Source organism: Gobius niger, assembly GCF_951799975.1.
Source record: "Gobius niger genome assembly, chromosome: 1".
Taxonomy (NCBI): domain Eukaryota; kingdom Metazoa; phylum Chordata; class Actinopteri; order Gobiiformes; family Gobiidae; genus Gobius; species Gobius niger.
This window is the reverse complement of record NC_136852.1, coordinates 76,222,482-76,248,862: the sequence shown is the minus strand read 5'-3', so window position 1 is coordinate 76,248,862 and position 26,381 is coordinate 76,222,482. Positions and strand designations below refer to the sequence as shown.

General features: G+C 51.6%; 1 protein-coding gene across 1 annotated transcript in view; it reads left to right on the top strand.

Moving 5' to 3' along the window:
- The window catches only part of rusc2 (RUN and SH3 domain containing 2), a 49,158-nt gene extending 24,888 nt beyond the window's left edge, over positions 1-24,270 (top strand). The window contains exons 8-12 of the mRNA XM_079579658.1: positions 19,106-19,211; positions 19,282-19,328; positions 21,536-22,253; positions 22,345-22,599; positions 24,015-24,270. Coding sequence (XP_079435784.1) covers positions 19,106-19,211; positions 19,282-19,328; positions 21,536-22,253; positions 22,345-22,599; positions 24,015-24,234 — 1,346 coding nt within the window. The 3' untranslated portion in view covers positions 24,235-24,270. The remainder of the gene's footprint in view (positions 1-19,105; positions 19,212-19,281; positions 19,329-21,535; positions 22,254-22,344; positions 22,600-24,014) is intronic.
- The last annotated feature ends 2,111 nt before the right edge of the window (positions 24,271-26,381 follow it).

Below are 26,381 nucleotides of genomic sequence, written 5' to 3'. Positions count from 1 at the left end.
GATGGTCTGATGATGTGATGGTCTGATGGTCTGATGGGTCTGATGGTCTGATGGTCTGATGGTCTGATGGGTCTGATGGTCTGATGGTCTGAGGGTCTGAGGGTCTGATGGTCTGATGATGTGATGGTCTGATGGTCTGATGATGTGATGGGTCTGATGGGTCTGATGGTCTGATGGTCTGAGGGTCTGAGGGTCTGATGGTCTGATGATGTGATGGTTTGATGGTCTGATGGTCTGATGGGTCTGATGGGTCTGATGGTCTGATGGTCTGAGGGTCTGAGGGTCTGATGGTCTGATGATGTGATGGTTTGATGGTCTGATGGTCTGATGGGTCTGATGGTCTGATGGTCTGAGGGTCTGAGGGTCTGATGGTCTGATGATGTGATGGTTTGATGGTCTGATGGTCTGATGGTCTGATGGTCTGATGGTCTGAGGGTCTGATGGTCTGATGATGTGATGGTTTGATGGTCTGATGGTCTGATGGTCTGATGATGTGATGGTCTGATGGTCTGATGATGTGATGGTCTGATGGTCTGATGGGTCTGATGGTCTGATGGTCTGATGATGTGATGGTCTGAGGGTCTGAGGGTCTGATGGTCTGATGATGTGATGGTCTGATGGTCTGATGATGTGATGGTCTGATGGTCTGATGGGTCTGATGGTCTGATGGTCTGATGATGTGATGGTTTGATGGTCTGATGGTCTGATGGGTCTGATGGGTCTGATGGTCTGATGGTCTGATGGTCTGATGGGTCTGATGGTCTGATGGTCTGATGATGTGATGGTCTGATGGTCTGATGGTCTGATGGGTCTGATGGGTCTGATGGTCTGATGGTCTGATGGGTCTGATGGTCTGATGATGTGATGGTCTGATGGTCTGATGGTCTGATGGTCTGATGGGTCTGATGGTCTGATGGTCTGATGGGTCTGATGGTCTGATGATGTGATGGTCTGATGGTCTGATGGTCTGATGGGTCTGATGGGTCTGATGGTCTGATGGTCTGATGGTCTGATGGGTCTGATGGTCTGATGGTCTGATGGTCTGATGGGTCTGATGGTCTGATGGTCTGATGATGTGATGGTTTGATGGTCTGATGGTCTGATGGGTCTGATGGGTCTGATGGTCTGATGGTCTGATGGTCTGAGGGTCTGAGGGTCTGATGGTCTGATGATGTGATGGTCTGATGGTCTGATGATGTGATGGTCTGATGGTCTGATGGGTCTGATGGTCTGATGGTCTGATGGTCTGATGGGTCTGATGGTCTGATGATGTGATGGTTTGATGGTCTGATGGTCTGATGGGTCTGATGGGTCTGATGGTCTGATGGTCTGATGGTCTGATGGGTCTGATGGTCTGATGGTCTGATGATGTGATGGTCTGATGGTCTGATGGTCTGATGGGTCTGATGGGTCTGATGGTCTGATGGTCTGATGGGTCTGATGGTCTGATGATGTGATGGTCTGATGGTCTGATGGTCTGATGGGTCTGATGGGTCTGATGATGTGATGGTCTGATGGTCTGATGGTCTGATGGTCTGATGGTCTGATGGTCTGATGGTCTGATGGTCTGATGGGTCTGATGATGTGATGGTCTGATGGTCTGATGGGTCTGATGATGTGATGGTCTGATGGGTCTGATGGGTCTGATGGGTCTGATGGGTCTGATGGTCTGATGGTCTGATGATGTGATGGTCTGATGGTCTGATGATGTGATGGTCTGATGGTCTGATGGTCTGATGATGTGATGGTCTGATGGTCTGATGGTCTGATGGTCTGATGGTCTGATGGGTCTGATGGGTCTGATGGGTCTGATGGGTCTGATGGGTCTGATGGGTCTGAGGGTCTGATGGTCTGATGATGTGATGGTCTGATGGTCTGATGATGTGATGGTCTGATGGTCTGATGATGTGATGGGTCTGATGGGTCTGATGGGTCTGATGGTCTGATGGTCTGATGATGTGATGGTCTGATGGTCTGATGGTCTGATGGGTCTGATGGGTCTGATGGGTCTGATGGTCTGATGGTCTGATGGTCTGAGGGTCTGAGGGTCTGATGGTCTGATGATGTGATGGGTCTGGTGGGTCTGATGGGTCTGATGGTCTGATGGTCTGAGGGTCTGATGGTCTGATGGTCTGATGGTCTGATGGGTCTGGTGGGTCTGATGGGTCTGATGGTCTGATGGTCTGACGGTCTGACGGTCTGATGGTCTGATGGTCTGATGGTCTGATGGTCTGATGGTCTGATGGTCTGATGATGTGATGGGTCTGGTGGGTCTGATGGGTCTGATGGTCTGATGGTCTGAGGGTCTGATGGTCTGATGGTCTGATGGTCTGATGGGTCTGGTGGGTCTGATGGGTCTGATGGTCTGATGGTCTGACGGTCTGACGGTCTGATGGTCTGATGGTCTGATGGTCTGATGGTCTGATGGTCTGATGGTCTGATGGTCTGATGGGTCTGATGGTCTGAGGGTCTGAGGGTCTGATGGTCTGAGGGTCTGATGGTCTGATGGGTCTGATGGTCTGATGGGTCTGATGGGTCTGATGGGTCTGATGGTCTGATGGTCTGATGGTCTGATGGTCTGATGGTCTGAGGGTCTGATGGGTCTGAGGGTCTGATGGTCTGATGGTCTGATGGGTCTGATGGTCTGAGGGTCTGAGGGTCTGATGGTCTGAGGGTCTGATGGTCTGATGGTCTGATGGTCTGATGGTCTGATGGGTCTGATGGGTCTGATGGTCTGATGGTCTGATGGTCTGATGGGTCTGAGGGTCTGATGGTCTGATGGGTCTGAGGGTCTGATGGTCTGATGGTCTGATGGTCTGAGGGTCTGATGGGTCTGATGGTCTGATGGTCTGATGGTCTGATGGGTCTGATGGTCTGATGGTCTGATGGTCTGATGGTCTGAGGGTCTGATGGTCTGATGGGTCTGATGGTCTGAGGGTCTGATGGTCTGATGGGTCTGATGGTCTGAGGGTCTGATGGTCTGATGGGTCTGATGGTCTGATGGTCTGATGGGTCTGATGGTCTGATGGGTCTGATGGTCTGATGGGTCTGATGGTCTGAGGGTCTGATGGTCTGATGGGTCTGATGGTCTGATGGTCTGATGGTCTGATGGGTCTGATGGTCTGATGGGTCTGATGGTCTGAGGGTCTGATGGTCTGATGGGTCTGATGGTCTGATGGTCTGATGGGTCTGATGGTCTGAGGGTCTGATGGTCTGATGGGTCTGATGGTCTGATGGGTCTGATGGTCTGATGGGTCTGATGGTCTGAGGGTCTGATGGTCTGATGGGTCTGATGGTCTGATGGTCTGATGGTCTGAGGGTCTGATGGTCTGATGGGTCTGATGGTCTGATGGGTCTGATGGTCTGAGGGTCTGATGGTCTGATGGGTCTGATGGTCTGATGGGTCTGATGGTCTGAGGGTCTGATGGTCTGATGGGTCTGATGGTCTGATGGTCTGATGGGTCTGATGGTCTGAGGGTCTGATGGTCTGATGGGTCTGATGGTCTGATGGGTCTGATGGTCTGATGGGTCTGATGGTCTGATGGTCTGATGGTCTGATGGTCTGATGGTCTGATGGGTCTGATGGTCTGAGGGTCTGATGGTCTGATGGGTCTGATGGTCTGAGGGTCTGATGGTCTGATGGGTCTGATGGTCTGAGGGTCTGATGGTCTGATGGGTCTGATGGTCTGAGGGTCTGATGGTCTGATGGGTCTGATGGTCTGAGGGTCTGATGGTCTGATGGGTCTGATGGTCTGAGGGTCTGATGGTCTGAGGGTCTGATGGTCTGATGGGTCTGATGGTCTGAGGGTCTGATGGTCTGAGGGTCTGATGGTCTGAGGGTCTGATGGTCTGATGGGTCTGATGGTCTGATGGTCTGATGGTCTGAGGGTCTGATGGTCTGATGGTCTGAGGGTCTGATGGTCTGATGGGTCTGATGGTCTGATGGTCTGATGGTCTGAGGGTCTGAGGGTCTGATGGGTCTGATGGTCTGATGGGTCTGATGGGTCTGATGGGTCTCATGGTCTGACGGTCTGATGGTCTGATGGTCTGATGGTCTGATGGTCTGATGGTCTGAGGGTTTGATGGGTCTGATGGTCTGATGGGTCTGATGGGTCTCATGGTCTGACGGTCTGATGGTCTGATGGTCTGATGGTCTGATGGTCTGATGGTCTGAGGGTTTGATGGGTCTGATGGTCTGATGGTCTGATGGTCTGAGGGTTTGATGGGTCTGATGGTCTGATGGGTCTGATGGTCTGATGGGTCTGATGGGTCTCATGGTCTGACGGTCTGATGGTCTGATGGTCTGATGGTCTGATGGTCTGATGGTCTGAGGGTTTGATGGGTCTGATGGTCTGATGGTCTGATGGTCTGATGGTCTGATGGTCTGACGGTCTGATGGTCTGATGGTCTGATGGTCTGATGGTCTGATGGTCTGATGGTCTGATGGGTCTCATGGTCTGATGGTCTGATGGTCTGAGGGTTTGATGGGTCTGATGGTCTGATGGTCTGATGGTCTGATGGTCTGATGGTCTGATGGTCTGAGGGTTTGATGGGTCTGATGGTCTGATGGTCTGATGGTCTGATGGTCTGACGGTCTGATGGTCTGATGGTCTGATGGTCTGATGGTCTGATGGTCTGATGGGTCTCATGGTCTGATGGTCTGATGGTCTGAGGGTTTGATGGGTCTGATGGTCTGATGGTCTGATGGTCTGATGGTCTGATGGTCTGATGGTCTGAGGGTTTGATGGGTCTGATGGTCTGATGGTCTGATGGTCTGATGGTCTGATGGTCTGATGGTCTGATGGTCTGATGGGTCTGATGGTCTGATGGTCTGATGGTCTGATGGTCTGATGGTCTGACGGTCTGATGGTCTGATGGTCTGATGGTCTGATGGTCTCATGGTCTGACGGTCTGAGGGGTCTGATGGTCTGATGGGTCTGATGGGTCTGATGGTCTGATGGTCTGATGGGTCTGATGGGTCTGATGGTCTGATGGTCTGATGGTCTGAGGGTTTGATGGGTCTGATGGTCTGATGGGTCTGATGGGTCTGATGGTCTGATGGTCTGATGGTCTGATGGGTCTGATGGGTCTGATGGTCTGATGGTCTGATGGTCTGATGGGTCTGACGGTCTGATGGTCTGATGGGTCTGATGGGTCTGATGGTCTGATGGGTCTGATGGGTCTGATGGTCTGATGGGTCTGATGGGTCTGATGGTCTGATGGTCTGATGGGTCTGATGGTCTGATGGTCTGATGGTCTGATGGGTCTGACGGTCTGATGGTCTGATGGGTCTGATGGGTCTGATGGTCTGATGGTCTGATGGTCTGATGGTCTGATGGGTCTGATGGGTCTGATGGTCTGATGGGTCTGATGGGTCTGATGGTCTGATGGTCTGATGGGTCTGATGGGTCTGATGGTCTGATGGTCTGATGGTCTGAGGGTTTGATGGGTCTGAGGGGTCTGATGGTCTGATGGTCTGATGGTCTGATGGGTCTGATGGGTCTGATGGGTCTGATGGTCTGATGGTCTGATGGTCTGATGGGTCTGACGGTCTCATGGTCTGATGGTCTGATGGGTCTGATGGGTCTGACGGTCTCATGGTCTGATGGTCTGATGGTCTGATGGGTCTGATGGTCTGATGGTCTGATGGGTCTGATGGGTCTGATGGTCTGATGGGTCTGATGGTCTGATGGTCTGATGGGTCTGATGGGTCTGACGGTCTGATGGTCTGATGGTCTGAGGGTTTGATGGGTCTGAGGGGTCTGATGGTCTGATGGTCTGATGGTCTGATGGGTCTGATGGGTCTGATGGTCTGATGGTCTGATGGTCTGATGGGTCTGACGGTCTCATGGTCTGATGGTCTGATGGGTCTGAGGGTCTGATGGTCTGATGGGTCTGAGGGTCTGATGGTCTGATGGTCTGATGGTCTGATGGGTCTGATGGGTCTCATGGTCTGACGGTCTGATGGTCTGATGGTCTGATGGTCTGATGGTCTGATGGGTCTCATGGTCTGATGGTCTGATGGTCTGATGGTCTGATGGTCTGATGGGTCTCATGGTCTGATGGTCTGATGGGTCTCATGGTCTGATGGTCTGATGGTCTGATGGGTCTCATGGTCTGATGGTCTGATGGTCTGATGGTCTGATGGTCTGATGGGTCTCATGGTCTGATGGTCTGATGGGTCTCATGGTCTGATGGTCTGATGGTCTGATGGGTCTCATGGTCTGATGGTCTGATGGGTCTCATGGTCTGATGGTCTGATGGGTCTGACGGTCTGATGGTCTGACGGTCTGATGGTCTGATGGTCTGATGGTCTGATGGTCTGATGGGTCTCATGGTCTGATGGTCTGATGGTCTGATGGGTCTGATGGTCTGATGATGTGATGGTCTGATGGTCTGATGGTCTGATGGTCTGATGGGTCTGATGGTCTGATGGTCTGATGGGTCTGATGGTCTGATGATGTGATGGTCTGACGGTCTGATGGTCTGATGGGTCTGATGGGTCTGATGGTCTGATGGTCTGATGGGTCTGATGGTCTGATGGGTCTGATGATGTGATGGTCTGATGGTCTGATGGTCTGATGGTCTGATGGGTCTGATGGTCTGATGATGTGATGGTCTGATGGTCTGATGGTCTGATGGTCTGATGGGTCTGATGGTCTGATGGTCTGATGGGTCTGATGGTCTGATGATGTGATGGTCTGATGGTCTGATGGTCTGATGGGTCTGATGGTCTGATGATGTGATGGTCTGATGGTCTGATGGGTCTGATGGTCTGAGGGTCTGATGGTCTGATGATGTGATGGTCTGATGGTCTGATGGTCTGATGGTCTGATGGGTCTGATGGTCTGATGGTCTGATGGTCTGATGGTCTGATGGTCTGATGGTCTGATGGTCTGATGGGTCTGATGGTCTGATGATGTGATGGTCTGATGGTCTGAGGGTCTGATGGGTCTGATGGGTCTGATGGTCTGATGGTCTGAGGGTCTGATGGGTCTGATGGGTCTGATGGTCTGATGGTCTGATGGGTCTGATGGTCTGATGATGTGATGGTCTGATGGTCTGAGGGTCTGATGGGTCTGATGGGTCTGATGGTCTGATGGTCTGATGGGTCTGATGGTCTGATGATGTGATGGTCTGATGGTCTGATGGTCTGATGGGTCTGATGGTCTGATGATGTGATGGTCTGATGGTCTGATGGGTCTGATGATGTGATGGTCTGATGGTCTGATGGTCTGATGGGTCTGATGGTCTGATGGTCTGAGGGTCTGATGGTCTGATGGGTCTGATGATGTGATGGTCTGATGGTCTGATGGGTCTGATGGTCTGATGGGTCTGATGGTCTGATGATGTGATGGTCTGATGGTCTGATGGTCTGATGGGTCTGATGGGTCTGATGGTCTGATGGTCTGATGGGTCTGATGGTCTGATGGGTCTGATGATGTGATGGTCTGATGGTCTGATGGTCTGATGGTCTGATGGGTCTGATGGTCTGATGGGTCTGATGGTCTGATGATGTGATGGTCTGATGGTCTGAGGGTCTGATGGGTCTGATGGGTCTGATGGTCTGATGATGTGATGGTCTGATGGTCTGAGGGTCTGATGGTCTGATGGGTCTGATGGGTCTGATGGTCTGATGATGTGATGGTCTGATGGTCTGATGGGTCTGATGGTCTGATGGTCTGATGGTCTGATGGGTCTGATGGTCTGATGGGTCTGATGGTCTGATGGTCTGATGGGTCTGATGGGTCTGATGGTCTGATGATGTGATGGTCTGATGGTCTGATGGGTCTGATGGTCTGATGATGTGATGGTCTGATGGTCTGATGGTCTGATGGGTCTGATGGGTCTGATGGTCTGATGATGTGATGGTCTGATGGTCTGAGGGTCTGATGGTCTGATGGGTCTGATGATGTGATGGTCTGATGGTCTGATGGGTCTGATGGTCTGATGGTCTGATGGTCTGATGGGTCTGATGGTCTGATGGGTCTGATGGTCTGATGGTCTGATGGTCTGATGGGTCTGATGGGTCTGATGGTCTGATGGTCTGATGGGTCTGATGGTCTGATGATGTGATGGTCTGATGGTCTGATGGTCTGATGGGTCTGATGGTCTGATGATGTGATGGTCTGATGGTCTGATGGTCTGAGGGTCTGATGGTCTGATGGGTCTGATGGGTCTGATGGTCTGATGGGTCTGATGGTCTGATGATGTGATGGTCTGATGGTCTGATGGTCTGAGGGTCTGATGGTCTGATGGGTCTGATGGGTCTGATGGTCTGATGGTCTGATGGGTCTGATGGTCTGATGGTCTGATGATGTGATGGTCTGATGGTCTGATGGGTCTGATGGTCTGATGGTCTGATGGTCTGATGGGTCTGATGGGTCTGATGGGTCTGATGGTCTGATGGTCTGATGGGTCTGATGGTCTGATGGGTCTGATGATGTGATGGTCTGATGGTCTGATGGGTCTGATGGTCTGATGGTCTGATGGTCTGATGGGTCTGATGGTCTGATGGTCTGATGGTCTGATGGTCTGATGGGTCTGATGGGTCTGATGGTCTGATGGTCTGATGGTCTGATGGGTCTGATGGTCTGATGGGTCTGATGGTCTGATGGGTCTGATGGTCTGATGGTCTGATGGTCTGATGGTCTGATGGGTCTGATGGTCTGATGGTCTGATGGTCTGATGGGTCTGATGGTCTGATGGTCTGATGGTCTGATGGGTCTGATGGGTCTGATGGTCTGATGGTCTGATGGTCTGATGGTCTGATGGGTCTGATGGTCTGATGATGTGATGGTCTGATGGTCTGATGGGTCTGATGGTCTGATGGTCTGATGGTCTGATGGTCTGATGGGTCTGATGGTCTGATGGTCTGATGGTCTGATGGGTCTGATGGTCTGATGATGTGATGGTCTGATGGTCTGATGGTCTGATGGGTCTGATGGTCTGATGGTCTGATGGTCTGATGGTCTGATGATGTGATGGTCTGATGGTCTGATGGGTCTGATGGTCTGATGGTCTGATGGTCTGATGGTCTGATGGTCTGATGGTCTGATGGTCTGATGGGTCTGATGGTCTGATGGTCTGATGGTCTGATGGTCTGATGGTCTGATGGTCTGATGGGTCTGATGGTCTGATGGGTCTGATGGGTCTGATGGTCTGATGGTCTGATGGTCTGATGGTCTGATGGTCTGATGGTCTGATGGTCTGATGGTCTGATGGTCTGATGGTCTGATGGTCTGATGGGTCTGATGGTCTGATGGGTCTGATGGGTCTGATGGTCTGATGGGTCTGACGGTCTGATGGTCTGATGGGTCTGATGGTCTGATGGTCTGATGGTCTGATGGTCTGATGGTCTGATGGTCTGATGGTCTGATGGGTCTGATGGTCTGATGGGTCTGATGGGTCTGATGGTCTGATGGTCTGATGGGTCTGATGGTCTGATGGTCTGATGGGTCTGATGGTCTGATGGTCTGATGGTCTGATGGGTCTGATGGTCTGATGATGTGATGGTCTGATGGTCTGATGGGTCTGATGGTCTGATGGTCTGATGGTCTGATGGGTCTGATGGTCTGATGGTCTGAGGGTCTGAGGGTCTGATGGTCTGATGATGTGATGGTCTGATGGTCTGATGATGTGATGGGTCTGATGGGTCTGATGGTCTGATGGTCTGATGGTCTGAGGGTCTGAGGGTCTGATGGTCTGATGATGTGATGGTTTGATGGTCTGATGGTCTGATGGGTCTGATGGGTCTGATGGTCTGATGGTCTGATGGTCTGAGGGTCTGATGGTCTGATGATGTGATGGTTTGATGGTCTGATGGTCTGATGGTCTGAGGGTCTGAGGGTCTGATGGTCTGATGATGTGATGGTCTGATGGTCTGATGATGTGATGGTCTGATGGTCTGATGGGTCTGATGGTCTGATGGTCTGATGGTCTGATGGGTCTGATGGTCTGATGATGTGATGGTTTGATGGTCTGATGGTCTGATGGGTCTGATGGGTCTGATGGTCTGATGGTCTGATGGTCTGATGATGTGATGGTCTGATGGTCTGATGGTCTGATGGGTCTGATGGGTCTGATGGTCTGATGGTCTGATGGGTCTGATGGTCTGATGATGTGATGGTCTGATGGTCTGATGGTCTGATGGTCTGATGGTCTGATGATGTGATGGTCTGATGGTCTGATGGTCTGATGGGTCTGATGGGTCTGATGGTCTGATGGTCTGATGGGTCTGATGGTCTGATGATGTGATGGTCTGATGGTCTGATGGTCTGATGGTCTGATGGTCTGATGGGTCTGATGGGTCTGATGGTCTGATGGTCTGATGGTCTGATGGTCTGATGGTCTGATGGGTCTGATGGTCTGATGGTCTGATGATGTGATGGTTTGATGGTCTGATGGTCTGATGGGTCTGATGGGTCTGATGGTCTGATGGTCTGATGGTCTGAGGGTCTGAGGGTCTGATGGTCTGATGATGTGATGGTCTGATGGTCTGATGATGTGATGGTCTGATGGTCTGATGGGTCTGATGGTCTGATGGTCTGATGGTCTGATGGGTCTGATGGTCTGATGATGTGATGGTTTGATGGTCTGATGGTCTGATGGGTCTGATGGTCTGATGGGTCTGATGGTCTGATGGTCTGATGGTCTGATGGGTCTGATGGTCTGATGATGTGATGGTCTGATGGTCTGATGGTCTGATGGTCTGATGGTCTGATGGGTCTGATGGGTCTGATGGTCTGATGGTCTGATGGTCTGATGGTCTGATGGTCTGATGGGTCTGATGGTCTGATGGTCTGATGGGTCTGATGGTCTGATGATGTGATGGTTTGATGGTCTGATGGTCTGATGGGTCTGATGGGTCTGATGGTCTGATGGTCTGATGGTCTGATGGGTCTGATGGTCTGATGGTCTGATGGTCTGATGGGTCTGAGGGTCTGATGGTCTGATGGTCTGATGGGTCTGATGGGTCTGATGGTCTGATGGTCTGATGGGTCTGATGGTCTGATGATGTGATGGTCTGATGGTCTGATGGTCTGATGGTCTGATGGTCTGATGGGTCTGATGGGTCTGATGGTCTGATGGTCTGATGGTCTGATGGTCTGATGGTCTGATGGGTCTGATGGTCTGATGGTCTGATGATGTGATGGTTTGATGGTCTGATGGTCTGATGGGTCTGATGGGTCTGATGGTCTGATGGTCTGATGGTCTGAGGGTCTGAGGGTCTGATGGTCTGATGATGTGATGGTCTGATGGTCTGATGATGTGATGGTCTGATGGTCTGATGGGTCTGATGGTCTGATGGTCTGATGGGTCTGATGGTCTGATGGGTCTGATGGTCTGATGATGTGATGGTTTGATGGTCTGATGGTCTGATGGGTCTGATGGGTCTGATGGTCTGATGGTCTGATGGTCTGATGGGTCTGATGGTCTGATGGTCTGATGATGTGATGGTCTGATGGTCTGATGGTCTGATGGGTCTGATGATGTGATGGTCTGATGGGTCTGATGGGTCTGATGGTCTGATGGTCTGATGGGTCTGATGGTCTGATGGTCTGATGGTCTGATGGTCTGATGGTCTGATGATGTGATGGTCTGATGGGTCTGATGGGTCTGATGGTCTGATGGTCTGATGGGTCTGATGGTCTGATGATGTGATGGTCTGATGGTCTGATGGTCTGATGGGTCTGATGGGTCTGATGATGTGATGGTCTGATGGTCTGATGGTCTGATGGTCTGATGGTCTGATGGGTCTGATGGGTCTGATGGTCTGATGGTCTGATGGGTCTGATGGGTCTGATGGGTCTGATGGGTCTGATGGGTCTGATGGGTCTGATGGTCTGATGGTCTGATGATGTGATGGTCTGATGGTCTGATGATGTGATGGTCTGATGGTCTGATGGTCTGATGATGTGATGGTCTGATGGTCTGATGGTCTGATGGGTCTGATGATGTGATGGTCTGATGGTCTGAGGGTCTGATGGTCTGATGGTCTGATGATGTGATGGGTCTGGTGGGTCTGATGGGTCTGATGGTCTGATGGTCTGACGGTCTGACGGTCTGATGGTCTGATGGTCTGATGGTCTGATGGTCTGATGGTCTGATGATGTGATGGGTCTGGTGGGTCTGATGGGTCTGATGGTCTGATGGTCTGAGGGTCTGATGGTCTGATGGTCTGATGGTCTGATGGGTCTGGTGGGTCTGATGGGTCTGATGGTCTGATGGTCTGACGGTCTGACGGTCTGATGGTCTGATGGTCTGATGGTCTGATGGTCTGATGGTCTGATGGTCTGATGGTCTGATGGGTCTGATGGTCTGAGGGTCTGAGGGTCTGATGGTCTGAGGGTCTGATGGTCTGATGGGTCTGATGGTCTGATGGGTCTGATGGGTCTGATGGGTCTGATGGTCTGATGGTCTGATGGTCTGATGGTCTGATGGTCTGAGGGTCTGAGGGTCTGATGGTCTGATGGTCTGATGGTCTGATGGGTCTGATGGTCTGATGGGTCTGATGGTCTGATGGTCTGATGGTCTGAGGGTCTGATGGGTCTGAGGGTCTGATGGTCTGATGGTCTGATGGGTCTGATGGTCTGAGGGTCTGAGGGTCTGATGGTCTGAGGGTCTGATGGTCTGATGGGTCTGATGGTCTGATGGGTCTGATGGTCTGATGGTCTGATGGTCTGAGGGTCTGATGGGTCTGAGGGTCTGATGGTCTGATGGTCTGATGGGTCTGATGGTCTGAGGGTCTGATGGTCTGATGGTCTGATGGTCTGATGGTCTGATGGGTCTGATGGGTCTGATGGTCTGATGGTCTGATGGTCTGATGGGTCTGAGGGTCTGATGGTCTGATGGGTCTGAGGGTCTGATGGTCTGATGGTCTGATGGTCTGAGGGTCTGATGGGTCTGATGGTCTGATGGTCTGATGGTCTGATGGGTCTGAGGGTCTGATGGTCTGATGGTCTGATGGTCTGATGGGTCTGAGGGTCTGATGGTCTGATGGTCTGAGGGTCTGAGGGTCTGATGGTCTGATGGTCTGATGGTCTGATGGGTCTGATGGTCTGATGGGTCTGATGGTCTGATGGTCTGATGGTCTGAGGGTCTGATGGGTCTGAGGGTCTGATGGTCTGATGGGTCTGAGGGTCTGATGGTCTGATGGTCTGATGGTCTGAGGGTCTGATGGGTCTGATGGTCTGATGGTCTGATGGTCTGATGGGTCTGAGGGTCTGATGGTCTGATGGGTCTGAGGGTCTGATGGTCTGATGGTCTGATGGTCTGAGGGTCTGATGGGTCTGATGGTCTGATGGTCTGATGGTCTGAGGGTCTGATGGGTCTGAGGGTCTGATGGTCTGATGGTCTGATGGTCTGATGGTCTGATGGTCTGATGGGTCTGAGGGTCTGATGGTCTGATGGGTCTGAGGGTCTGATGGTCTGATGGTCTGATGGTCTGATGGGTCTGATGGTCTGATGGGTCTGATGGTCTGATGGTCTGATGGTCTGAGGGTCTGATGGGTCTGAGGGTCTGATGGTCTGATGGGTCTGAGGGTCTGATGGTCTGATGGTCTGATGGTCTGAGGGTCTGATGGGTCTGATGGTCTGATGGTCTGATGGTCTGATGGGTCTGAGGGTCTGATGGTCTGATGGGTCTGAGGGTCTGATGGTCTGATGGTCTGATGGTCTGAGGGTCTGATGGGTCTGATGGTCTGATGGTCTGAGGGTCTGATGGTCTGATGGGTCTGAGGGTCTGATGGTCTGATGGTCTGATGGTCTGAGGGTCTGATGGGTCTGAGGGTCTGATGGGTCTGAGGGTCTGATGGTCTGATGGTCTGATGGTCTGATGGGTCTGAGGGTCTGATGGTCTGATGGGTCTGATGGGTCTGAGGGTCTGATGGTCTGATGGTCTGATGGTCTGAGGGTCTGATGGGTCTGATGGTCTGATGGTCTGATGGGTCTGAGGGTCTGATGGTCTGATGGGTCTGATGGGTCTGAGGGTCTGATGGTCTGATGGGTCTGAGGGTCTGATGGTCTGATGGTCTGATGGTCTGATGGGTCTGAGGGTCTGATGGTCTGATGGGTCTGATGGGTCTGAGGGTCTGATGGTCTGATGGGTCTGAGGGTCTGATGGTCTGATGGTCTGATGGTCTGATGGGTCTGAGGGTCTGATGGTCTGATGGGTCTGATGGTCTGATGGGTCTGAGGGTCTGATGGTCTGAGGGTCTGATGGGTCTGATGGTCTGATGGGTCTGATGGTCTGATGGGTCTGATGGTCTGATGGGTCTGATGGTCTGAGGGTCTGATGGTCTGATGGGTCTGATGGTCTGATGGGTCTGATGGGTCTGATGGGTCTGATGGTCTGATGGTCTGATGGTCTGATGGGTCTGATGGTCTGATGGGTCTGATGGTCTGATGGGTCTGATGGTCTGAGGGTCTGATGGTCTGATGGGTCTGATGGTCTGATGGGTCTGATGGTCTGATGGGTCTGATGGTCTGAGGGTCTGATGGTCTGATGGGTCTGATGGTCTGATGGTCTGATGGTCTGAGGGTCTGAGGGTCTGATGGTCTGATGGTCTGATGGTCTGAGGGTCTGATGGTCTGATGGGTCTGATGGTCTGAGGGTCTGATGGTCTGATGGTCTGATGGTCTGAGGGTCTGATGGTCTGATGGGTCTGATGGTCTGAGGGTCTGATGGTCTGATGGGTCTGATGGTCTGAGGGTCTGATGGTCTGATGGGTCTGATGGTCTGATGGTCTGATGGTCTGAGGGTCTGATGGTCTGATGGGTCTGATGGTCTGATGGTCTGAGGGTCTGATGGGTCTGATGGTCTGATGGTCTGATGGGTCTGATGGTCTGAGGGTCTGATGGTCTGATGGGTCTGATGGTCTGAGGGTCTGATGGTCTGATGGGTCTGATGGTCTGATGGTCTGATGGTCTGAGGGTCTGATGGTCTGATGGGTCTGATGGTCTGAGGGTCTGATGGTCTGATGGGTCTGATGGTCTGAGGGTCTGATGGTCTGATGGGTCTGATGGTCTGATGGTCTGATGGTCTGAGGGTCTGATGGTCTGATGGGTCTGATGGTCTGATGGGTCTGATGGTCTGATGGTCTGATGGTCTGAGGGTCTGATGGTCTGAGGGTCTGATGGTCTGAGGGTCTGATGGTCTGATGGGTCTGAGGGTCTGATGGGTCTGATGGTCTGATGGTCTGATGGTCTGAGGGTCTGATGGTCTGATGGGTCTGATGGTCTGATGGTCTGATGGTCTGATGGGTCTGATGGTCTGATGGTCTGATGGTCTGAGGGTCTGAGGGTCTGATGGGTCTGATGGTCTGATGGTCTGATGGTCTGAGGGTCTGATGGTCTGATGGTCTGATGGTCTGATGGGTCTGAGGGTCTGATGGGTCTGATGGTCTGATGGGTCTGATGGTCTGATGGTCTGATGGTCTGATGGGTCTGATGGTCTGATGGTCTGATGGTCTGAGGGTCTGAGGGTCTGATGGGTCTGATGGTCTGATGGGTCTGATGGGTCTGATGGGTCTCATGGTCTGACGGTCTGATGGTCTGATGGTCTGATGGTCTGATGGTCTGAGGGTTTGATGGGTCTGATGGTCTGATGGGTCTGATGGTCTGATGGGTCTGATGGGTCTCATGGTCTGACGGTCTGATGGTCTGATGGTCTGATGGTCTGATGGTCTGATGGTCTGAGGGTTTGATGGGTCTGATGGTCTGATGGGTCTGATGGGTCTCATGGTCTGACGGTCTGATGGTCTGATGGTCTGATGGTCTGATGGTCTGATGGTCTGAGGGTTTGATGGGTCTGATGGTCTGATGGTCTGATGGTCTGAGGGTTTGATGGGTCTGATGGTCTGATGGGTCTGATGGTCTGATGGGTCTGATGGGTCTCATGGTCTGACGGTCTGATGGTCTGATGGTCTGATGGTCTGATGGTCTGATGGTCTGAGGGTTTGATGGGTCTGATGGTCTGATGGTCTGATGGTCTGATGGTCTGATGGTCTGATGGTCTGATGGTCTGAGGGTTTGATGGGTCTGATGGTCTGATGGTCTGATGGTCTGATGGTCTGACGGTCTGATGGTCTGATGGTCTGATGGTCTGATGGTCTGATGGTCTGATGGGTCTCATGGTCTGATGGTCTGATGGTCTGAGGGTTTGATGGGTCTGATGGTCTGATGGTCTGATGGTCTGATGGTCTGATGGTCTGATGGTCTGATGGTCTGAGGGTTTGATGGGTCTGATGGTCTGATGGTCTGATGGTCTGATGGGTCTGACGGTCTGATGGTCTGATGGTCTGATGGTCTGAGGGTTTGATGGGTCTGATGGTCTGATGGTCTGATGGTCTGATGGTCTGATGGTCTGATGGGTCTGATGGTCTGATGGTCTGATGGTCTGATGGTCTGATGGTCTGATGGTCTGATGGTCTGATGGTCTGATGGTCTGATGGTCTGACGGTCTGATGGTCTGATGGTCTGATGGTCTGATGGTCTCATGGTCTGACGGTCTGAGGGGTCTGATGGTCTGATGGGTCTGATGGGTCTGATGGTCTGATGGTCTGATGGGTCTGATGGGTCTGATGGTCTGATGGTCTGATGGTCTGATGGGTCTGACGGTCTGATGGTCTGATGGTCTGAGGGTTTGATGGGTCTGAGGGGTCTGATGGTCTGATGGTCTGATGGTCTGATGGGTCTGATGGGTCTGATGGTCTGATGGTCTGATGGTCTGATGGGTCTGACGGTCTCATGGTCTGATGGTCTGATGGGTCTGAGGGTCTGATGGTCTGATGGGTCTGAGGGTCTGATGGTCTGATGGGTCTGATGGTCTGATGGGTCTGATGGTCTGATGGTCTGATGGGTCTGATGGTCTGATGGGTCTGAGGGTCTGATGGTCTGATGGTCTGATGGGTCTCATGGTCTGACGGTCTGATGGTCTGATGGTCTGATGGTCTGATGGGTCTCATGGTCTGATGGTCTGATGGTCTGATGGGTCTCATGGTCTGATGGTCTGATGGTCTGATGGTCTGATGGTCTGATGGGTCTGATGGTCTGATGGTCTGATGGGTCTGATGGGTCTGACGGTCTGATGGTCTGATGGTCTGATGGTCTGATGGTCTGATGGTCTGATGGTCTGATGGGTCTCATGGTCTGATGGTCTGATGGTCTGATGGGTCTCATGGTCTGATGGTCTGATGGGTCTCATGGTCTGATGGTCTGATGGGTCTGACGGTCTGATGGTCTGACGGTCTGATGGTCTGATGGTCTGATGGTCTGATGGTCTGATGGGTCTGATGGTCTGATGGTCTGATGGGTCTGACGGTCTGATGGTCTGACGGTCTGATGGTCTGATGGTCTGATGGTCTGATGGGTCTCATGGTCTGATGGTCTGATGGGTCTGACGGTCTGATGGTCTGATGGTCTGATGGTCTGATGGTCTGATGGGTCTCATGGTCTGATGGTCTGATGGGTCTGACGGTCTGATGGTCTGACGGTCTGATGGTCTGATGGTCTGATGGTCTGATGGGTCTCATGGTCTGATGGTCTGATGGGTCTGACGGTCTGATGGTCTGATGGTCTGATGGTCTGATGGTCTGATGGGTCTCATGGTCTGACGGTCTGAGGGTCTGATGGTCTGATGGGTCTGATGGTCTGATGGTCTGATGGTCTGATGGTCTGATGGGTCTCATGGTCTGATGGTCTGATGGGTCTCATGGTCTGATGGTCTGATGGTCTGATGGGTCTCATGGTCTGACGGTCTGATGGTCTGATGGTCTGAGGGTCTGATGGTCTGATGGGTCTCATGGTCTGAGGGTCTGATGGTCTGATGGGTCTCATGGTCTCATGGTCTGATGGTCTGATGGTCTGATGGGTCTGATGGTCTGAGGGTCTGAGGGTCTGATGGTCTGATGGGTCTCATGGTCTGAGGGTCTGATGGTCTGATGGGTCTCATGGTCTGATGGTCTGATGGTCTGATGGGTCTCATGGTCTGACGGTCTGATGGTCTGATGGTCTGAGGGTCTGATGGTCTGATGGGTCTGATGGTCTGATGGTCTGATGGGTCTCATGGTCTGACGGTCTGATGGTCTGATGGTCTGATGGTCTGATGGTCTGATGGGTCTGATGGTCTGATGGTCTGATGGTCTGAGGGTCTGATGGTCTGATGGGTCTGATGGTCTGATGGTCTGAGGGTCTGATGGGTCTGATGGTCTGATGGTCTGATGGTCTGATGGGTCTGATGGTCTGATGGTCTGATGGTCTGATGGTCTGAGGGTCTGATGGTCTGATGGGTCTGATGGTCTGATGGTCTGATGGTCTGAGGGTCTGATGGTCTGATGGGTCTGATGGTCTGATGGTCTGAGGGTCTGATGGTCTGATGGGTCTGATGGTCTGATGGTCTGAGGGTCTGATGGTCTGATGGTCTGATGGTCTGATGGTCTGAGGGTCTGATGGTCTGATGGGTCTGATGGTCTGATGGTCTGAGGGTCTGATGGTCTGATGGGTCTGATGGTCTGAGGGTCTGATGGGTCTGATGGTCTGATGGTCTGATGGTCTGATGGTCTGATGGGTCTGATGGTCTGATGGTCTCATGGTCTGATGGGTCTGAGGGTCTGATGGTCTGATGGGTCTGATGGTCTGATGGTCTGATGGGTCTGATGGTCTGATGGTCTGATGGGTCTGATGGTCTGATGGGTCTGATGGGTCTGATGGTCTGATGGGTCTCATGGTCTGACGGTCTGATGGGTCTGATGGGTCTGATGGTCTGATGGTCTGAGGGTCTGATGGGTCTGATGGGTCTGATGGTCTGATGGGTCTGATGGTCTGATGGTCTGATGGTCTGATGGGTCTGATGGTCTGATGGTCTGATGGGTCTGATGGTCTGATGGTCTGATGGGTCTGATGGTCTGATGGTCTGATGGGTCTGATGGTCTGATGGTCTGATGGTCTGATGGTCTGATGGGTCTGATGGTCTGATGATGTGATGGGTCTGGTGGGTCTGGTGGGTCTGGTGGGTCTGATGATGTGATGGTCTGATGGTCTGATGGTCTGATGGTCTGATGGTCTGATGGTCTCATGGTTTGATGGTCTGATGGTGTGTCTGCAGGTCCGTCCACTCGTCTGCTGCACAGCCTCTACTCTAAGATCAGCCAGTTCTCAGAGCTTTCCTCTCCTTCCATGAGACTCAACGCCTTCATCGTGGGGCTGCTCAAGTACGTGCTCCTCATCATCACACCTGGTCTTTAGTCTGTGATCTTTCTCTGACTGTTCTGTGTGTTTCAGTCTCAAGTCTCTGGAGTTTTGGTTCAATCACCTCCACACACACGAAGGTGAGTCAGAAGCGCTTTTTCAGCTTGATTCACCTCAAACATAGACAAGAGCCGTGTTTGTGCAGATGATCAAAGTGCGGAACGATCGTGTTGGAGCTTCACTCACGTTAAGGAGAAGTCGCAATAATGAAGTTTGTCCACAAGAGGCCAGTGTTCAAACAGAATGAAGCACCATCTTTACCAGACGGTCACTTTGCTGAAGGGTCTTTAGAATGTCTTCCATCCTGGTGTCCACAGTCAGTGTTGGGGAGTAACTGAAAACTTAATATTTGGAGTAACTGCCCCTCCTGGAGCCGCCACCTTAATGATCCTGGAGCTCTGTTTTCGGGGCTTCGTGTCCCTGTAGAACAAGAAACATTTCCTCAATTCAAGTCATTGAAATATGACAAAAATGTGACAAAAAAATTGATAAAAAAATGACAAAAAAATGACAAAAAATGTGATGAAAATTTGACGAAAAAATGACAAAAAACTGACCAAAAAAAATAAAAAAAAATAACAAAAAACGGACAAAAAACTGAAAAAAAAAATACAAAAAATGACAAAAATTTGATGAAAATTTGACAAAAAAATACAAAAAAATGACAAAAAGTTAAGAAGTTGTTGGGCATTTGTCCCGGATTATTTCACTTGTTCTGAGATGTTTCTGACTCGTTTCGATACGTTTCATCCTTATTTCAGGTCATTTTCTTTGCCAATGGGGAAAGAAAACTGGTCTTATCTCATTGGCAGTTTTACTTTCTTATTTCAAGCGAGATTTACCCTAGAACTGGTCTGACATGTCCTCAAAGTGTCTAAATGAGTGAAAACCGCTCAAAACAAGAAACATTTCCTCAGTTCAACTCATTTAAGCCAATGCTTGATATTGACTTTTTGCAGTGTAAAGTTCCTCTTTTGTTTGAGGGTATTTCGATTACAGTGACTTTCCTAATATCAGAGGAACACGTCACAGACTCAGTCCTTACATTTCAGTTTCATATTCATAACAGTAAGAAAGAGAAGATCAAAGTTTAGCTCTGCATCGTTCTGGGCTGTCAATATCAAATATATATCATGCACTGCTTTTATGCAAATCATTGTGAAAGTATGTTTAGGGCGGGACCAAAATATACTGTTCTTACATGTCCCTCACCAGTGTCACCTTTTACAATGACATTTCTTCTGACCGGGCTCCCATTGACGCCATGTAAACTAAGCCATAATTCATTACTTTGAATTTTCTCTTGCTTGAGGAGAATAGAAGGAAATGTGAGTTGCTAGTGGACAGAACAGGATGAATGCGATGAGATGTACAGGGGATGATTTCTTCTCCCATCATCGAAATTTGACAATGATAAAGTGTGAAATTATACAGAAAAAACTCAAGGATTTGATATCAGAGCCAATACTACAACTTCTGTCCAGCAAGTCAGTGTTTAGTCTGACATACGGGCCCGACAAAAAGAAAACACGTGAAATAACCTGGGAATTTATTGTTCTGAACCACGTTCTATGAATTCATTAACGAAATGATATTGTTCATTACCGTAACATGTATTTCACAACCTTAAAGCCGTTGTTTAGATGAGTTTTTATTACAATTTTGAAAGATTGTATTTTGTTTTTTAATGTGTTCTGTGACAATTGAATGTTCTTTCTGTAAATATATCATTTTCTTTCAAATGTTTCGCGGATGCACAATTTAACCAAAAAAAATGAATATAAAATGGTAGTAATTTTATGGGAAATGAGACCAAAACCTATTTATTTTGTTATTTCAATCATATTCTCAGTGAAAATCTGTTTGAGGTTTTCTATTAACAAAAGAAAAAGTGTTACAGTTATGAAAAAAGTTAAGCAAAGTTTAATTAAAACAGCAAAAAAAAAAAAATTACAAGAACACTAGAAAAAAACTTACTTTTATCGTTAATATGAAGTGTAAGTTATGTTTTGGGGGCAATGCATGTCATGTCTTAAGTTTCATTTTTGTCAAACATTGGCCTTGATGAGAATGACCCATTCAGAATACTGCACTCTGATTGGACAAAGGAATACGTAACAAACTACATCTGAAGTGTTCAGTATTCTGTAACTAAATACAACTGCACAGCTCTGTGTTTGATACGATCGTTCTAAACCTCTGACAGAAAGTGTTGGTTTAAACTCTTTAAACTTCGGCTTCTTGTTGGTTTTAAAGTGAGCCTGACGTTCCTCCTCTGGTTCCTCAGACATCATCACGGCGCATTACCAGCCCTGGGGCTTCCTGCTGCTGTCCCACGCCTCCTGTCGGCCGCTGTTTGAGGAGGTGCTGCTGCTGCTCCAGCCTCTGTCTCTGCTGCCCTTTGACCTGGACCTGCTGTTCGAGCCCCACCTTCTGCAGAAGAACCGCGAGCAGCTGCGCCGCAAAGAGCTGCTCAGCCTCCACCCGGCGGAGCGCTCCACCTTCCAGCTCATGAGGGGCCGGAGGGACGAGGAGACGGAGCAGGCCCGGCGGGACGAGGAGACGGAGCAGGCCCGCGGGGAGGGCTGGGGGGAGGCCCGGGGGGAGGCCCGCGGGGAGCCCCGGGGGGAGGCCCGCGGGGAGCCCCGGGGACTCCAGGACCGGCACTCGTCCTGGTGGTTCCAGCTCATGCAGTCGTCCCAGGTTTACATCGACCCGTCCACTCAGAGCTCCTTCACCAAAGCCGAGAGGAGGAGGCGGCCCTCGGAGAGACACGCCCCGCCCCGCAGGGAGGGGGTGGTGGAGGGGGCGGAGGCAGGACCTGAAGGGGGCGCTGTGGTCCCCAGAGGGAGGTCGTCCTGGATGGGCAGCCCTCCAGAGTGTGTCCCGAGTCAGGACCGGCCCACAGCGACGGAGGAGCAGGGGCCGCGCTGGGGCCACCTCTTTGGATCCACGGGCGGGTCCTCACAGGAGGCCCGCGAGTCCAGGAGGAGAGGACAGGGCAGGTATGACCCCCACACAAGCCCCCCCTCTCATTAGATGCTCTATTGTTGGGCTGCTCATGTTCTCAAAGGTCAAACCATGTTTCTCTCCCAGGACGCCGTCTGGGTGGCTGCGCCTGGACAGCTCCGTGTTCAGCCGTGTGGCTCAGACCCTCAGTGCGGGGAGCGAGAGGAGGCTTCAGAACCAGCCCACGCCCCCCCCTGCACTGGAGCTCGTCCCCACGGCTCGGGAGCCCGCCTCCAGAGCTCAGGAGCCCGCCCACACGGCTCAGGAGCCCGCCCACACGGCTCAGGAGCCCGCCTCCAGAGCTCAGGAGCCCGCCTCCACTGCAGCTCCAGCTTCAGCCCTGTAAGTTTCTTCATGTAAACACCAGCCTCAAAGGTTCTGCTTGATTTCTCTTTCTCTTTGTCACTTTGGCCGGTTTGTAGGTGAAAGTACTGATTATACACATTGTGGTCGAGATTTCTAAACAGTTTCCTCCTTAAAGGAACAGGCCACCGTTTTTACATACTGAGATATGTTCTTACCTAACCTTAGTCGAGTTAATATATCCCCGTCTGGTCTTTGTCCGTGCGCTCACACATACGCAGCCTCTCCCACATGTCACATAGCTCCAAAAAAGCTCACGATAGAAGCTACCAAGCTCTTCCACGTGTTCCCTATTTAAATAAAGTTACGTCAAGTGTTTTCATGTGAAGTATATTTACACAGAAATGTAGCATGTCGATTTTATAAGCAGATAAAAAGGGGGACTATATTGTGAGGCGTAATGATACGAGGAGCAGTAACTCCTAAAGGTTATTGACGGAAGTGAGCGGGGGAGTCTTTAGGAGTTACTGCGCGGACGCAGACGTGGAAGAGGTTGGTAGCTTCTATCGTGAGCTTTTTTGGAGCTATGTGACATGTGGGAGAGGCTGCGTATGTGTGAGCGCACGGACAAAGACCAGACGGGGATATATTAACTCGACTAAGGTTAGGTAAGAACATATCTCAGTATGTAAAAACAGTGGCCTATTCCTTTAAAGGAACAGGCCACTGTTTTTATGTTCTTACCTGAGCTGTGACGAGTTCTTTAGGACCTGTCTGATCTTCAGTCACGTAAACACAGCGCAGACGGCGTTAGCATTTAGCCTCTCCCTCTCTCCTCTATAGCTCCAAAACAGGTCAAGATAGAAGCGTTTCCCCTATTTAAATATGGTTACGTGAAGTGTTCCACTACAAAGTATAATTACACACAATTAAACAATGTGGATTTTCTAAGCGGATAAAAGGGGAACTATATTGTAAGGCGTAATAATACCAGTAGCTTGGCATCTGCGGATGCCAAACTACTCCTGGTACCATATTTAAATAGGGAAAACGTGGAAGAGCTCGGTAGCTTCTATCTTGACCTGTTTTGGAGCTATAGAGGAGAGAGGGAGAGGCTAAATGCTAACGCCGTCTGCGCTGTGTTTACGTGACTGAAGATCAGACAGGTCCTAAAGAACTCGTCACAGCTCAGGTAAGAACATATCTCAGTGTGGAAAAACGCTGGCCTGTTCCTTTAAAGTCAGGGCTCCAAAACAAAAGTGTTGACATGAACAGCTGTTTGTGCTGAAGTTCTTGTTTCTGATCTTCTCGTTTCTGATCTTCTTGTTTCTGATCTTCTTGTTTCTGATGTTCTCGTTTCTGATCTTCTCGTTCCTGATCTTCTCGTTCCTGATCTTCTGGTTCCTGGTGTTTCTGCTGCTGATCTTCTGGTTCCCGGTGCTTCTGTGCTGCAGCCTGGTCCGGGCCCTCTGTCACCACGAGGCCACGGAGCCGGGACACCTGAGCTTCCTCCGGGGGGACGTCCTGCGGGTGCTGCGGCGGAGCGACCCCGACACGCTGCTCTGCTCCCGGGGGGGGGGCTCGGCTCACGGCCTGGTGCCCATCGTCTACGTCACCCTGGGCACCACGGAGGACAGCCTGTACCGGAGCGGGACGGGTCATCCGGGACAGTGAAGGGCCCGGCGTACAGGCGGACGAGAGGAAGCACCACGGAGGACAGCCTGTACCGGAGCGGGACGGGACATCCGGGACAGTGAAGGGCCCGGTGTTCAGGCGGACGAGAGGAAGCACCATGGAGGACAGCCTGTACCGGAGCGGGACGGGACATCCGGGACAGTGAAGGGCCCGGTGTGCAGGCGGACGAGAGGAAGCACCACGGAGGACAGCCTGTACCGGAGCGGGACGGGACATCCGGGACAGTGAAGGGCCCGGCGTGCAGACGGACGAGAGGAAGCATGCCCCCGCCTCTGTGCATGACGCCCTACGCCCCCACACGGTTCCTCTGCGGCACTGTTACAGGAGACACATCGAGGAGGGGAGGGTCAGGGGCCTCAGAGGGCTGGTACTCTGGGGGAGGGTCGGGCCTCAGAGGGCTGGTACTCTGGGGGAGGGTCAGGGGCCTCAGAGGGCTGGTACTCTGGGGGAGGGTCAGGAGCCTCAGAGGGCTGGTACTCTGGGGGTCAGGGGCCTCAGAGAGCTGGTACTCTGGGGGAGGGTCGGGCCTCAGAGGGCTGGTACTCTGGGGGAGGGTCAGGGGCCTCAGAGGGCTGGTACTCTGGGGGAGGGTCAGGAGCCTCAGAGGGCTGGTACTCTGGGGGTCAGGGGCCTCAGAGGGCTGGTACTCTGGGGGAGGGGCCTCAGAGGGCTGGTACTCTGGGGGAGGGTCAGGGGCCTCAGAGGGCTGGTACTCTGGGGGAGGGTCAGGGGCCTCTGGGGGAGGGTCAGGGCCTCAGAGGGCTGGTGCTCTGGGGGAGGGTCAGGGGCCTCAGAGGGCTGGTACTCTGGGGGAGGGGCCTCAGAGGGCTGGTACTCTGGGGGAGGGTCAGGGCCTCAGAGAGCTGGTACTCTGGGGGAGGGTCAGGAGCCTCAGAGGGCTGGTACTCTGGGGGTCAGGGGCCTCAGAGGGTCAGGGGCCTCAGAGGGCTGGTGCTCTGGGGGAGGGTCAGGGGCCTCTGGGGGAGGGTCAGGGGCCTCAGAGGGCTGGTACTCTGGGGGAGGGTCAGGAGCCTCAGAGGGCTGGTGCTCTGGGGCAAAACGTAACTCTTAGTAATAAAAAAGTCATATTTATATGAGGAGACTTAATGTTCCGCCTGCAGTGTCTCGCTTTAACCACAGTTTTCTTCTTCTGATAGAAATGCTAGAAATGCCTGACGTCTCCACTTATGTTCAGAAAACACTGCCCTGGAACGTGGCCTCCGTTATATTTATATATACACAAGCTCCGGTATATTTGTGAATTTGTATCAGGAGCTGAAAAGTGTCTTGTTTCTCCAGGTTTAATGAGAACATTGTGAAAGTCCAATATGAACCTTTGGCTTTTTTTGCCTTGTTTTAGGGCGACCGGACGCCCCAGTTTGCCCGAGACAGTCCCAGTTTTGAGCACCAATAGATTTGTCCCAGTTTGACTCGGTCCCTGTCCCACTTGCCCTGGTTTTTAGGGCCCCGAAATAAGATGCTTTCCCTGAAACTGGCCCATGTGAACATTAGTTACTTAAGCCTAGAACACTATGGCTCAAATCCAGGACCCCGTCACCAACGCCCTGAGATGATCCACCCGAGAAAAGAACTTCATCAAAATCTATAATGCGATGATGAAGATGTAAAGTAGTTTCCTGGATGTGTGAGACGTCTCTGGTGAAGCTCAGTGTCCTTCAGGAGAGAAACTGAATATGAATAACTCTGACCCTCCCCGACCCTCATCACTGTGGAAACATGAGGCTGTAGGAGAAACACCCAGGCCATCAGAGACGTCCAAGACAAGGCTGAAGCTCAGAGACCCCTGTGGAACATTCAAGATATGCTTCCCAGTTTTTAAGAAATCACCCTGTTCATGTTTGATCCACAGATGGCCCCAAGGCACGAACACAAACCCTGGGACAGAGCGGGTATAAAACTGGGACAAATCAATGGTTTGGCAGAAATCCACTGGGACATGGGACAGAGAGCTCCAAACTGGGACAGTCCCGGGTAAAGTGGGACAGTCCCGGGTAAACTGGGACCGTCCCGGGTAAACTGGGACAGTCCCGGGTAAACTGGGACCGTCCCGGGTAAACTGGGACAGTCCCGGGTAAACTGGGACAGTCCCGGGTAAACTGGGACAG